This window comes from Podarcis gaigeae (genome assembly GCF_964106915.1).
Source record: "Podarcis gaigeae genome assembly, chromosome: 13".
NCBI lineage: Eukaryota > Metazoa > Chordata > Lepidosauria > Squamata > Lacertidae > Podarcis > Podarcis gaigeae.
Genome location: NC_139689.1, coordinates 20,211,193 through 20,226,332, shown reverse-complemented (window position 1 = coordinate 20,226,332; position 15,140 = coordinate 20,211,193). Strand labels below are relative to the sequence as shown.

The window sequence follows — 15,140 nt, the reverse complement described above, 5'->3', positions numbered from 1 at the left end:
TGGTTGCCTCCCCACCTAATAATAATAATAATAATAATAATAATAATAATAATAGAAGCAACTAGCTGTTTGTGAGGATTCCTGACCTTTAAGAAAAACGGGCTGACATCACTGCAGGTGTAAGGATTCTTACGCAGGGTTTCTTCCTAGCCCGCTCCACATATTTCAATGGGTCCCCGCAAGTATATTTTGTAGAAAATTGGGAAGGCTGGAAGCGATTGCGAAGTTTTAGAAGTTGCTTTACTAGTGCGTTTTCTCCCACTCTGCATCCGCTTTAAATCTGATCAGCGATGCCTTGTATTTATTGTGTAGAGGGACAGATCCACTTGGGGGAGCTATTAGTCTCTCTGACAGGTCGGGCGAGACAAGGGCTGGTTTAAATCACGGTGACGGGCGCAGCGCTCGCTAGATGGCGCTGCGCCTTCCACGGTCCTCTTCCCCCACCACCTAGCCCTCCCCCCCCTTATTTCCCCAACCATCACTCCCCCCTCCCCAATATCCCGCGCGGATAAGCCCTGATGTTCTGCACTGCCTCCCTGCACATCATTCCCCGACATCCATCCGTGTGCCAGCATGGGGGGCCGGCGACCAGCGCGGTGAGCGGGGTTGGGGTTGTGGGCGCCCTGCGTCGGAGGGATGGGGTCCCCCCAGGGGTATCGAGCTTCGTGGTGGACGTTCCTCCTGCACCAGGCGCCGCACATCAACTTCCAGTTTGAAGCCGTGGGGAGCGAATTTGCCCCGGAGGACTGGGGGTATCAGCAGGTGAGTGCCACGGTGATGCCCAGACCGGGCATGGCATGGGTTTGCAGGATCTGTGGGGTCAGCGAGCCAGGCAGAAATCAGGCAGGGCTGTGGGAAAGATGAAGTGAATGAGAGAGGCGAGAGAAGGAGGAAGGGGGCAGGCGGGGGCGGGAGGAGAAGGTGAGGGGAGAGAGGGAGAGGTGGGGGTGGGGGTGGAAAAGAGGAGAATGGAAGGGCTTTTGAATGCGCGGAATTAAGATGTGCGCCCATAGAATTAAAATGCGTGCGCGCAGGCAGAGCTATTTGGATGGAGGGATGGAGGAGCAATCAGGAGGGGATGGCAAAGATTAAGGGTGGGAAACAAGGGGGAAGCAAGACGGGTGGGGAGGGAAATCAGAGTGCCGAGATGTGGTCCAAAGAAGAGGAATACCTGGATGGAGAAAATGAGAAGAGTTGAGGAAGAAGAAGGAGAGAAAGTGAGCAGCGGATAATGTAATGCTAAAGGAGGGAGGGAAAGGAGCAGAATGGGGGGTGAAAGGGGGACTTGTGGGAAAGGGAAGGAGAGGTGAGGAGAGGTAATGGGGCAGCTAGTGGGCTGGAGGAGAGGGGGAGGGAGGATGGGGGAGGGAGGGAGGGAACCTGACAGGATGCTCTGGGAAAGATGGAGGACCAGATCGAGAGATAAGTGAAGAAGGATGGGACTGGAACTGCACACAGAGTGAAAGAAGGGGATAATGTGGGACAGGAGGAGACAGATGCCAGGGAGGAAGGGCTAAGGAGGTCCAAGGAGCATCTCTCATGTGTCAAGAAGCTCCAGCTTTGAAGTCAAGGGGGAGCCATCAGTGGTCCAGGTGTGTGTGTTGAGGTTGCATCCGTGGAGGGAGGCTCAGCTGTCGAGAGACTCGCCTGCCTCAGATTTCTGCAGCTCCTTGTCATAGCTGATGAGGCTCAGCAGCCTCTTCCCGTGTGCAGTGTGTCTTATCTGGGGCGACTCAGGACTCTCCTTCTACTAACAGAGAGACAGGACTGGCAGAGAGAGAGAGAGAGAGAGAGAGAGCGCACTTGTGTAGTGGCATGTAATGTGCAAACCAGCTGCACACGGATACGGCCCCAACAGCCGTTTTTGCGGTTGCATCCGCCCGAAAATGAAGGGTTGCATGAAAATGAAAGGCAGCTGATTTATCTGCATTATTAGCCTGGTTCACACGTTAATGCCTCTCCCTCGCTGCACAAGCGAAGGCGCATGAGTGCAGCTGAGGACATGTTGAGCTTGCACTGTGTGCAGATCAGCTCTGTGGCTGTGTAGATGCGGCCTCTGCATCTGTGTTCCTAATCCCACTTCATCTATTCCTCAAAGCAACATTTTATTTCTCAGCCTTTTGCGTCTTAATTTCAACACAAATTGGAGCACACCCAATATTAATTTAGGAGTGTGGGATGCTGCTTATGTCATCCAGGCCAGGTTTTTCCAATAGGTGCCCTCCAGATTCCACACACACCCCCGGACTACAACTCCCATCAGCCTCAGCATGGCCAATGGTCAGGGGCGATGGGTGCTGCAATCTAAAACATCTGGAGAACACCAGGTTCAGAAGGCTTGCCTAAACGGGCAGTGGATCGCCTGGGAGTCAGCCAGAAATCTTTCTTTCCTATTATCTGCTACCGCAGATCTTTTTAATTGAAAATGCCAAGGCTGAGGTTGGGGCCTTCTGCATACAGAAAGGCTGTGTATACAACATAGATTTAAAACACACACAAGCACACACACATACACACATAGAAATCCTTTGAGCTGTGGTTTACCCTTCACAGAACTAGAATTCCTGGCACCCTTAGGAAACTACAGTTCCTGGGATTCTGGCAGGTGGGGATGCTTTCAATGTGCTTTCAATGTATATTGTGCATGTACTCTTGTCACTGAGGCCCCCATCTCTACTACATGTTTAAAGCAGGATACTGCCACTTTAAACCACCATGGATTCCACCCAAAGAATCCTGGGAGCTGAGAACAGAGCTGCAGTTCTCAGAGTGGTTTAACAGTCCATTCATATTCCCAGGGAACTCTGGGAGAGGAGCAGGGGGTCTCCTAGCAACTCTCTGCACCCTTAGCAAACTACAAGTCCCAAGATTCTTTGGGGGGGGGGTAGCCATGACTGTTCAAAGTGGTATGATAGTGTGGTTAAATGTACGGTGCAAATGGGGCCTTCTTAGGCTGTGGTCTATACAATTTGAAATTAAATGGTTAACTTTGGTCAACCCCAACGTCCTAACTTCTCTGTAAAAACTAGTTGCTCCTTTAGTCACCTCTGCGGATTTCTCTTATGTGTTTTCTTTCCCCAAAGCTGGGAAGGAAAGCATGAAAAGAGAGAAGTAGAACATTTATCTGTCCTTTTATCTAAGACATGAACAGGCTCATTCTTAACCCGAGCCACAAAAGCTAGCTTGCCAAATTTACCAAACGGGGATTTGGGCACAAACCACTGTGGACGATATGACTAACTGATGCTGCTTTGCCAATTACATCCTGCCCAACCCAATTTGTCAGATTGTACCTTGTGGAACTAACCACCACATGATTTGGACGCCGCAAAAGAAATTTGGTGTATTATTTCGGAAGATTAGAATCACCAAAGCTAGACTAGCAAATACCAAAACGAACAAAGTCAAAGAGGTAATGTCTAGGAACCTAGGGAACTGCCTTCTTCTGCATCAGACCATTGGTCCATGTAGCTCAGTATTGTCCACACTGACTGACAGCAGTTCTCCAGTTTTTCAGCCAGGGGTCTACTCCCTACCTGGAGACTTGCACCGCACCACCCTCAGAGACATGACTGGGATAGAAGAGCCTTCATCCTTAGCAGAAGAACCTTAATAACAACAACAAATGGTCCCTTGTCTCCCTAGAGACTAACACATTTTATTATGGCATACGGTTTCATGGACTAGAGCCCAGTCCATCAGATGTTGGATCTGATTAAGTGTCCTGTAGTCCTACAACAGCTAATGCTGTAATAAAACATAAAAAGCAACATTAGCCAACTTGGTCCATCAGGTGGGGGGAGGGGGAAATCCAACAATCCACACTGGATGATACTTTTTTGTTAGGACCAACCAAATGTCATGAAACAGTGGCAAGGGTCCGAGTTCTCCAGAACGCTCCTCAGGCAAGATGCTCTACAACAAAGCGGGGGGAGGGGGTGTTGAGCACAAAAATTAGGTTGTATGTTGTGGTAGTTAAAATGTGTTAGACTGTGTGCACACCATACATTTAAAGCACATTTCCTCCTCCAGCCCCCGGTTTCAGATGTGCTTTAAAAGGTATGCTGTGTACACAGCCCTTAGTCTTGCACTAAAACAGAGTAACACGGCTACCTCTCTGGACATTGTTAATGAAAAGAGATTGCCCCAATTCGGCTTCTCTGAGGGGTCTTTGTCGTGTCTTCTGAATTCCATCGGTGGTCTAGCTTAGGCCAGCCGCTTCGCTTCAACGGTGCTGAATTTCAACAGATGCTTTAAAAACAACAATGTGGGCAATTGTTGAATAAATGACACAGTCGTTGCTCATTCTCCTGGTGTGTCAGTCAGAGAGTCAGGTCTGCCTTGGCAATGCCTCGCGTGCATTCTGTAATCTTCCCACAACAGCCAATGCCGTTTCAAGTACTCATTGAGTCCCTGAAGGACCCTCCTGTGGTCCATCCCACTTTGGAACGGAGCTACGCTCTCAGTGGGAGCACAACATCTCACAGCAATTAGTTCTCCTGCCCCATCGGTGAAAGAGTCAGAGAGACATTGTGAGGTGGACCATGGGAGGCCCTCTGGTGCATTTTTGGCACTGTGATTGTTTTGTACCAAATTTTCCCAGCATTGAGTTGCAGGAGCCACCTGTAGATTTGGGTGAAATTTATAATGTTTAAAGGAGACTAGAAAACATGGCCCTCGGATAAGCATGATGCCAGGCTGTTCCTAACCTGTTTCCTAAACCAAATACTTGTGTCGTTGAGTGGCAAATAAACTCACTCGCTGGACCCCTGCAAAGAGTCTTTGAATGGAAGAGTTCTCATTTCCATTCAAAGCACTGGGGCTGTTGTTGCCTGGCCCAAGTGGGATGGGTGGTGGCGGGCTCAGAGAGCGACCTCGATGGGAACAGAAAGTTCTTAGGAAGTTCTGAGCTGTGGCTCAGTGGCAGAGCACATGCTGTGAATGCAGAAGTTCCTGTTGTTCCTACAAGACTGGTCTGCTTGACAAAGGAGAGCCCTATTGTGAATCCACACATTATGCGGAATCAGGACATTCACAGCCAGTTCGCTCCACTGCGTTCAGTGCAAGGCCTGCTCTATCCAGGCAGAATCCAGCTCCTGTTGCTCTGTCCCAGCTTCTGCCAACCTAGCAGTTTGAAAGCACACCAGTGCAAGTAGATATATAGGTACTGCTGTGGCGGGAAGGTAAACGGTGTTTCCGTGCACTTTGGCTCTTATCATGGTTCTCTGTGAGCCAGAAGCAGTTCAATCATGCTGGCCACATGACCCAGAAAGCTGTCTGTTGGCAAATGCTGGCTCCCTCGGCCTGAAAGCGAGATGAGCGCCACACCGCATAGTTGCCTTTGACTGGACTTAACTGTCCAGGGGTCCTTTAACTTTTTACCTTACCTTACCCAGGCAGAAGATGAAGGTGGTATGAACCCTGCGGTGGTAAGGCAGACTGTTATGATCACAGGTTATGTACACACTATACCTTTAAAGCACATTTGAAACACATTGTTTGCCTCAAAGAATCCTGGGCATTGTAGTTTACCCCCTCACAGTTACCATTCCCAGCAACCAATAATAATAGATTGCAGTGCCCATAATTCTTTCGGGGGAAGAATGTGCTTCAAAGGTGCTTCAAAGGTACAGTGAGTATACAGCTTCAGACTGCAGCTAGGGACACCTGTTTTGAATGCTGCTCCTTGTTTTGTTTTTAAAATCCTGCTACTAAGAATTATACACATAACCCAGCACATTCCCTGTCAGGGTGGTTTCTGTGTGTGGAGAGTTTTCAAACATATAATCGTCTACCACCACCCATCTGCAGCTTGAAGTGGTACAGTCAAATCCTCAGATCTATACCACTTCATTCTACTTCCTGTGTAGTGCTGACTATGCCTGACTCACTCCAAAGCATAGGAACCGACTTCTAGGGGCCCAGGTCCCTTCGGACCCCCATAAAATATTTGAGGGTGGCACGCCTTGCCAAAGTGGATGGGCATTGCCATTTGCGTGTGTGTGTGTGTGTGTGTGTGTGTGTGTGTGTTGTGATCCATTATGTGGGGCAGAGCTTACCTCCCGCCACCAATATTTTATTCAAGTTGGCACTCCTGCTCCAAAGGAAGTGTGCATAGGATTGTAGCCTAAGATGGCGGGGTTCTGGACTGTACCACTTCAAATTACAGGTTGTGAAGAATCATGTTTGTGATTGCTTCCCTTGTGTTTAAAAATGGGGAGAGGGGGGAGGGAGTTCCCTACATGTAGCAAAGTGGTACATTAAGGAAAGGGTTATGCCTTATTCCCTTAAGTCTGGGTTTTGTCACCTTGTATTTTGTCATCAAACTGAATTTCATCACACGGCCACACACAGAACTGAGTTTCACCACAGAATCCAAGTCCCATCACCAAATCCCTCCTGTTTTCCACCCTGCCTGGTTTCCTAAAAAGGAACACCAGCTGCTACCAAAGAGAGAGAAAGAGGGGGGGCGGAAATCCCTTGTACTCTGAGACCAACACGAAGTGCTGTGATTAAGCGAGCTCATGCAAATCTATTTCATTTGATTCAATTAGAGAATTTGGGTTTTCTGGTCACATAAAATGTAGGACGCCCTTCTTGACACCCTCCCTTCATAACCTTCTTTTAGAAATGCGGTTCAGACAGATCTCCACAAGGCTCTCCTTCTTCTCCCATGCTGCGAGCCTTTTCTTTCTTTCTTTCCTTTTTTTACAGCTTTTCTTTTTTTAAACACTCTTCTCCCTGAACATCCTTTTAAAGATGTGAATGTGAAAAACCCGGCACGGTATAAATAATTTATCTTTTATATAGCTCTTACTCCTGGCACTTCTTCACAGTTCTCATCTCTGCCCTGCCTATTTCACTGTTTCTCTGCGAGGAAGAGCTCTCGCAGCCTTAATACATGCCCCATTGTGGCACTGCCAAGGTGTGGCTGCAGCCTTTCTTTCACTTACCTCTCTGGCTGAGCCCCCAGGGAGAGGCACCAGGCAGGGCTGGCGTCAGTGCCCAACATTGCTGGGTGGTTGTCGGGGCCCCAGCTGATCCCTGTCTGGCCCTCTCCCCTTTTATGGCGTTCCAGTGAGCGCTGCTTCAACTTGGAGCCACCATTTAAATTACATTCAAATCCCTGGAGCGCCCCCAACGCAGACTCAAGAGGCGCTCTGCTGAATCAGACCTAAGGGCTCTATAATCCAGCAACCCACCCATTTCGCAGATTGGCCAACCAGGTGCCCACGGGAAGCTCACATGCAAGACAGGAGGGCAATAGCCCTTTTCTGCTGGTGTTCCCCAGCAACTGTGACCCCACCCCCGTCGTACACACAACACCTTTAAAGCAGATTCAAATCACATCCCACCCCAATGAAAGAATCCTGGGGAACCCAGGTTTCCCCATACAGGGCTATAATACCCAGGATATTGACAAACTACAGTTCCCATGAATTTGGGGAGGGTAAAGGTAAAGGGACCCCTGACCATTAGGTCCAGTCATGACCAACTCTGGGGTTGCGGCACTAATCTCGCTTTATTGGCATAGGGAACCGGTGTACAGCTTCCAGGTCATGTGGCCAGCATGACTAAGCCACTTCTGGTGAACCAGAGCAGCGCACGGAAACGCCGTTTATGTTCCTTCCGGAGCGGTACCTATTTATCTACTTGCACTTTGACTTGCTTTTGAACTGCTAGGTTGGCAGGAGCAGGGACCGAGCAACAAAGGATTTGTCTGTACACAGATCTGTATAAGCTAATTTATAGGTTGGGTGCAAAATGTGAAAATAATACTGGAAGAAGTATAAAGCCATTGTGAATGGTAGCCATTGCTAGCCAAATCTGCCACAAATTAATCTAATCCCATTTTAAATCTGTCCAAGTGGGTGGCTGTCATGGCAAAAAACACCAACCACCTGCACAGCCCAGAACTTCCATGAATGCAAATACCTCAAATAGCAAAAGACCGTACAAACATAAAATGATCAAACTCTCATGTCATAACAGATTACAGAAGCAAATTCCACAAAAATACAAGGCATTTGTGTCACCATTTAAATTCTCCACAATGCCCCAAAGCGCCTTTACATGACAAAAGTTCAGCTCTAGTTAGCCTTCATTTCTGCAGGCAAATGTAGGTGGGAAAGCTGTTGTTTTGTTACAGCTAGCTGCTAAGAAATCAGGTCAGGAATCCTTGCCAATCTACTGCAACATCGCTCAGAGATCTATTAGCAGATCCCAACCTGCCTTCTACCTGCTGTAAACGAGAGCTGGTGGCGGATTTGGGCCTGGGGGACAAAAGTGTCTCCCTCTGTGGCCCTCAGGACTCAAGCCAGACCCTTCCTCAAGCGCCTTAAACTGCGATAATGCCTCTTACTTGGGCGACATCCACACCACAGAGCTTTCCCCCTAGAGAGCAACAATTCCTAGCACCCTTAACAAACTGGGTTCTTGTTCTGGGGTGGGAGGGCAGAAGCCCTGTGCTTTGAATGTACGATGTGAGTGTGACTTTGCTTACCTGCATGGAGGGTGAAGAGGTTTCTTTGTGTAAGGAACTCTGGTGTTTGTGTGGCTGGAATACAGCCTACGCGGTACAAGAGTGGCATCTGTTGCCTGCCCACGTTGTTCCCCGGCACTGCCCACCACTGTTTTCAAGCCCCAGGAAATTGCTCACAAACGAATACGGAAAATATGAAGAAAAAACACCACCACATTTCCCCACCTCTGCTCTAAAGCATATTTAAAGGCAGAAAGGGAGACTCCTCTCCTCTTTGTCTCACACGGCACCCCTTGAAAACATACGCTCCCCGCTTCTTTTATCCCTCTGTTGATGGTTTAGATCATAGAGTAGAATCATAGAGTTGGAAGGGACTCTGAGGGTCATCCGGTCCAACCCCCTGCAATGAAGGAATCTCAGCTAAAGCATCCATGACATAGAATCGTAGATGTATAGTTAGAAACCACATGCCCTAAGCCTACCTCTTCTATCACCTTCTGTCACCTATCTGGCATGTGGCAGTGCCAGATCACTGGCCTCCATTGCAGGAACCACTGCCCACTTCCTATCATACACCCTGAGCCATATATATATATAGAAAGGGACACGGGTGGCACTGTGGTCTAAACCACTGAGCCTATTGGGCATGCTGATTGGAAGGTTGGCAGTTCAAATTCCCGCAATGGGGTGAGCTCCCGTTGCTCTGTCCCAGTCCGGCCACCTAGCAGTTTGAAAGCACACCAGTGCAAGTAGATAAATAGGTACTGTTGCAGCGGGAAGGTAAACGGTGTTTCCGTGTGCTGTGGTTTCCGTCACAGTGTTTCGTTGCTCCACAAGCGGCTTAGTCATGCTGGCCACATAACCCAGAAAGCTGTCTGTGGACAAACACTGGCTCCCTCGGCTGGAAAGCGAGATGAGCACCGCAACCCCATAATCGTCTTTGATCTGTCTTAGCCGTCCAGGGGTCCTTTACCTTTTTACACACACACACACACACACACACACACACACTGGTACCTCAGGTTAAGAACTTAATTCATTCTGGAGGTCTGTTCTTAACCTGAAACTGTTCTTAACCTGAAGCATCACTTTAGCTAATGGGGCCTCCCACTGCCGCTGCACTGCTGCTGCACGATTTCTGTTCTCATCCTGAAGCAAAGTTCTTAACCCGAGGTAATATTTCTGGGTTAGCGGAGTCTGTAACCTGAAGTGTATGTAACCTGAAGCGTATGTAAACTGAAGCGTATGTAACCCGAGGTACCACTGTAGAGAGAGAGAGAGAGAGAGAGAGAGAGAGAGAGATGGATGTACACCACCAGCCACCAACCACCGCAATTTGTGTACAATTGTGTATAAACAAACTAAGCAGATAAAACTGCCAGATTAAATTATAAATTATACACAGCCTTACATGCCAGTGGCACTACCAGATTTGGCAGGGCCAGGATGGACTGTATTACCGGTACTTAGAGTATGTACTGGATCGTCCTCCAAATTTGGTAGCATGTCACATTTTGGAGGGGAAATGTAAAGCATCATTGGAATGGAATAATGAAACTGAACATATTTATAGCATCTGAGTGTGGAAGTGTGCATTTGAGGTTGCATAAACACGTGTTGATGTGCATTTTGAGAGAAAAAAGGGGGGAATAGATGGTTTCGGACTTTCCCAATCCCCATTGGACAGTATCTGGGACTTCTTCTGACCTTTGGCTCTTCTCCCACACACCTGTTCATAGATTGCTTCTTCAGGTTCTGATCTTTACCTGGCTCTTGGAGGACTGCTTGAAACCAGAAGAGCATCCCATACAGCTTCTACTTTGAATGTTAATTACTCCCATAGGAATGACGTCATTTCCAATGCAGGCACCCCATGCGATGAAATTATTGCTCGTGTCTCGCTGGTAGAACCTAGATGCATTCTCCAGAAGGGCTGCTCCTCTCCCTCCCTGTCCATATGTATTGCCAACATTAAGGCTGCAAGAACCATTGCACAGATAGCCAAAACAGTACAGTGGTACCTCGGCTTACATACACTTCAGGTTACAGACCCCACTAACCCAGAAATAGTACCTCGGGTTAAGAACTTTGCTTCAGGATGAGAACAGAAATCGTGCTCTGGCGGTGCGGCAGCAGCAGGAGGCCCCATTAGCTAAAGTGGTGCTTCAGGTTAAGAACAGTTTCAGATTAAGAACAGACCTCCAGAACGAATTAAGTACGTAACCAGAGGTACCACTTTATTTCCCACATACCAGAGGGATGTAGAGTGGTACCTCGGGTTAAGAACTTAATTCATTCTGGAGGTCCGTTCGTAACCTGAAACTGTTCTTAACCTGAGGCGTGCTCTCACTAATGGGGCCTCCTGCTGCCACTGCGCCGCTGGCATATGATTTCCATTCTTATCCTGGGGCAAAGTTCTTAACCTGGAGCAACCACTTCCTGGTTAGCAGAGTTTGTAACCCGAAGCGTCTGTAACCCAAAACGTCTGTAACCCGAGGTACCACTGTATTCAACAGGCTTGGAGGAACTCCCAAGGTTTGCAGCAATACAAAAATATTTTTTGGGGGGGGACCCCCACATGGGAGACCTCTAAAACAACTCCATGAGGGCTGAGCATGCTCAGTGGCCACAGAATGCTAAGAGACTGTTGCGGGTGGGAACTGTGAACCAGGAGGGAGATGACACAGAATGGAGCAACTTGAACTGGAGCACGCCACACACTGCAACATTGTGTTGCTGTTCCCGCTTGAAGCATGCCAGTACAGTGGTACCTCGGGTTACATACGCTTCAGGTTACAGACTCCGCTAACCCAGAAATAATACCTTGGGTTAAGAACTTTGCTTCAGGATGAGAACAGAAATCGTAGTCCGGTGGGGCGGCAGCAGCGGGAGGCCCCATTAGCTAAAGTGGTGCTTCAGGTTAAGAACAATTTCAGGTTAATAACGGACCTCCAGAACAAATTAAGTACTTAACCCGAGGTACCACTGTAGTGAAAGTTTGCAGGCAGCATGTAGTCCACAGCAGGGGTGGAGAAAAATAAGACTGTAGGCCACTGCCGGACCACGTGCCAATGTCTAATCGACCCCCACATGCACAACTCCTGGCTGCTAGGAGCTTTGCAACAAATGATGCATGGGGTGGACCTTGAGTTGCATTCACATGGCAGCTTATTCCATTTTCACTGACATTTCCCTATTAATTTCCACATCATATCTGCGCTTTCACATAATGTAAAAGCCACTTCTGGAACTATACAGTTGAACTGGAGTGGAATGTAGTGTAAATTTAACATCCCTTTCCATATTTTTTGCAAACATTCCCCCCCCCCCCCCCGGAAGCAAATATCATGGAAACTTGCCCTATATTCCTCAAGAAGCGGCTTTTCTGTTGTGTGAATGCTCAAATATAATGCGGAGCTTAACAATTAAGAGGAAGGTCTGGAAAGGTCCTGTGAATTCAGCCTTGGTCAGACCAAGTAAGGCATTTGCATTCTTAAAGAGTAGTGGATACTCGAGATCACTTAGCGCAGATTAGTTAACTGTTCAAAGATACTGAGTATCCACTCTTGCTTTGCAATCTAAAGCACATTAGTGGACCATCAGAATTCTGGAAGGCAATGCTGATCATACAACAAAGGTAAAGGTAAAGGTACCCCTGCCCGTACGGGCCAGTCTTGCCAGACTCTGGGGTTGGTGCGCCCATCTCACTCTAGAGGCCAGGGCCCAGCGCTGTCCGGAGACACTTCCGGGTCACATGGCCAGCGTGACATCGCTGCTCTGGCCAGAGCCAGAGCCAGAGCCGCACACGGAAACGCCGTTTACCTTCCCGCTGGTAAGCGGTCCCTATTTATCTACTTGCACCCGGAGGTGCTTTCGAACTGCTAGGTTGGCAGGCGCTGGGACCGAACGACGGGAGCGCACCCTGCCGCAGGGATTCGAACCGCCGACCTTTCGATCGGCAAGCCCTAGGCGCTGAGGCTTTTACCAACAGCGCCACCTGCGTCCCCCCGATCATACAACAAGGCTGGGGTTAAATCATCTCTAGTTTTAAGCAGTACAATCCTGCCTCTACTTTTTCATGCTTAAAAATCAGAGGGACTTGCATGTGTTTGGGTGCTCAACTGCAGTCTTATGGACCACTCCTATCTGTGTTTACTGAGAACTATGTCCCATTAAATTCCATGGGGCTTCTTTCCGTTTAAGTATATTTCTATTTAGAATTGCAGCCGTAGTATGTGTTTGTGGGCAGAATATACTGATTCTTAATAGTGGTAGATACCTGGGAAAGTGCAGATTGTCAGAAGACTGTGTGATCTGCATTGTGTAGCTTCTCAGCAGGAAGTACGGTATTCAGAAATGTGGCATTAATAGAAGCTTCTTGTGCAGGGTTGGCCCACCCACCAGGCAAGGGGAGGCAACCACCTCAGGTGACAGGATCCATAGGGACAGCAGGCCTCAGTGCATAATTTATTTGCCCCTTGTTCCTTATGTAGAACTTCACTCACCCCTTCTTCCCTGGTGGGGAGGGGCACCATTTCATGGTTCGCCTCAGGTGCCAAAATGTCTTGGGCCGGCCCTGTTTTCGTGGTAGGGGAAAGGCCTTGCCAAGTCTTCCTGCTCAGAAGAGAGGTTAAAAAAAGGGAAGACTCCCAGTCTTAATATCTTTTGTATGGTCCCAAGTATCATTTTCGGGGCTATATATCGAGTGGACTCCACTCCAGGTTTGTGTTGGGCTTACTCCAGGCTTCCTCAACCTCGGCCCGCCAGATGTTTTGAGACTACAATTCCCATCATCCCTGACCACTGGTCCTGCTAGCTAGGGATCATGGGAGTTGTAGGCCAAAAACATCTGGAGGGCCGAGGTTGAGGAAGCCTGGTTTACGCCTTAGTTGTTTCTTCTTCTGAAGATCCCACAAGACAGTAGAGGTTTAGGATCAGAGTTCTCCTTCTCCTAGATAGGCTCCCTTCCCAGGGCTGATGAGCCCCACCTGCCCCTCAATTCACTATGTGCAGGAACTGCCTTCTTGACTGTTGGGCCCACTATTGGTCTCATCTGCTTAATCCGCTGCAGTCTTTGCTTGCATGCAGAAGTCCCTAATTTATCAAGGCTACCCTTACTTAGGGACGCGGGTGGCGCTGTGGGTTACACCACAGAGTCTAGGACTTGCCAATCAGAAGGTTGGCGGTTCGAATCCCCACGACGGGATGAGCTCCCGTTGCTCTGTCCCTGCTCCTGCCAACTTGCAGTTCAAAAGCATGTCAAAGTGCAAGTAGATAAATAGGTACCGCTCCAGCGGGAAGGTAAACGGCGTTTCCGTGCACTGCTCTGGTTCGCCAGAAGCGGCTTAGTCATGCTGGCCATATGACCCGGAAGCTGTATGCCGGCTCCCTCGGCCAATAAAGCGAGATGAGCGCTGCAACCCCAGAGTCGGTCACGACTGGACCTAATGGTCAGGGGTCCCTTTACCTTTACTTTTCCCTTACTTGGTGTAGATGGCCAGTTGAAGCCATTCCCGGGTGCAGCCACTGTCGCATGCTGATAGCTCCTAGGAGTCACAGGTGAGAGCTGAGTGCAGAGTGGAGACCAAAGGTGGACAATCTGCCCCAGAAGGAGCGTGACGTGGCCCTCCCCTAACACACCATTACATTAATGAGCAGTAAATAAACAGTGATGAAAATATTCCCCTGGGGAAGCTGCTTCTCTGAATCACCAGTAGCCATATACAAGACACACAGAGCACCTTCCTCCATCCAGTCTTTTATGAACTCACATGCAGAGCTACTTTGTAACAAGAGTGGGGGTCATCACGTGGGGATCGTGTCCCGTTGATGATGACAACAACAAAAAGACAACAACAACAACAAAACAACAGGCTGGTTCACACCAGCTGAGAGCTTTGGCTTTGGGATTAGGAGACTCAAATATTTGAAAGTGCTTTTTAAAACAATCGGATCAAATTAGCTGGATTAATGAGTGTCAGGGGATCTGTGAATTCATTCTGGATGGGGAGAGGGGAGAACGGTTTTCTGCATCCTTCTTACGTTCTAATAGCTAAGGGCTTTCCTCTTGCTTCCTCCCCCCTTCACTAACAGTCTTATTAATAAATATATTCAATTAATCAGCTAATTCATTTATTTGCCCTCCATTGATTGATGGATCTATCCATCCATATCTCTCCCTCGATCCCTTTTGTCTTCTGCATTTCCCCTTTCTCCATTCACAAGTATCACCATCAGGTTATCTTTCTGTCTCTGCAACAGACTGAAACAGGCAGGTGGATTTATGCAGTAAAGATAACCCAGCCGTAGAGAACAGGCTTTGCATGCAAAACTCCCCAGCTTCAATCTCTGGCCTTTCCGGGTTACAGCTCTGGCTGGGGCTGAAGGGAGTTAGGAGTCTAACACACCTGGAGGGCACCAGATGAAGGAAAGCTGCTCTAGAGACCTACGGTGCATCTCCCATCATTCTGAGCCATGGCCATGCTGGCTGATGTTGATGGGAGTTGGAGTCTCATCACTCTGGAGGTCCACAGCCTCTCCCATCCCTAGAGTAGACACTTACTGAGCTTTGGACCAGTGATGTGACTTGGTAAAGGGCAGCTTCCTACTGTCTGTGGCAGGAAGGGAAAGAGGATGGGCAGGGGACTAGGAGGGAGAT

At 48.6% G+C, this 15,140-nt stretch overlaps 1 protein-coding gene across 2 annotated transcripts in view; it reads left to right on the top strand.

The window, feature by feature from the left end:
• The first annotated feature begins 482 nt into the window (after positions 1–482).
• The window catches only part of TTYH1 (tweety family member 1), a 64,134-nt gene continuing 49,476 nt past the window's right edge, over positions 483–15,140 (top strand). Inside the window, exon 1 of one of the 2 annotated variants that reach the window (XM_083707926.1) lies at positions 483–762. In XM_083707926.1, the coding sequence (XP_083564052.1) occupies positions 637–762 (126 nt within the window). In that variant the 5' untranslated portion in view covers positions 483–636. The remainder of the gene's footprint in view (positions 763–15,140) is intronic. The other variant, XM_083707927.1, reaches the window with a different exon arrangement.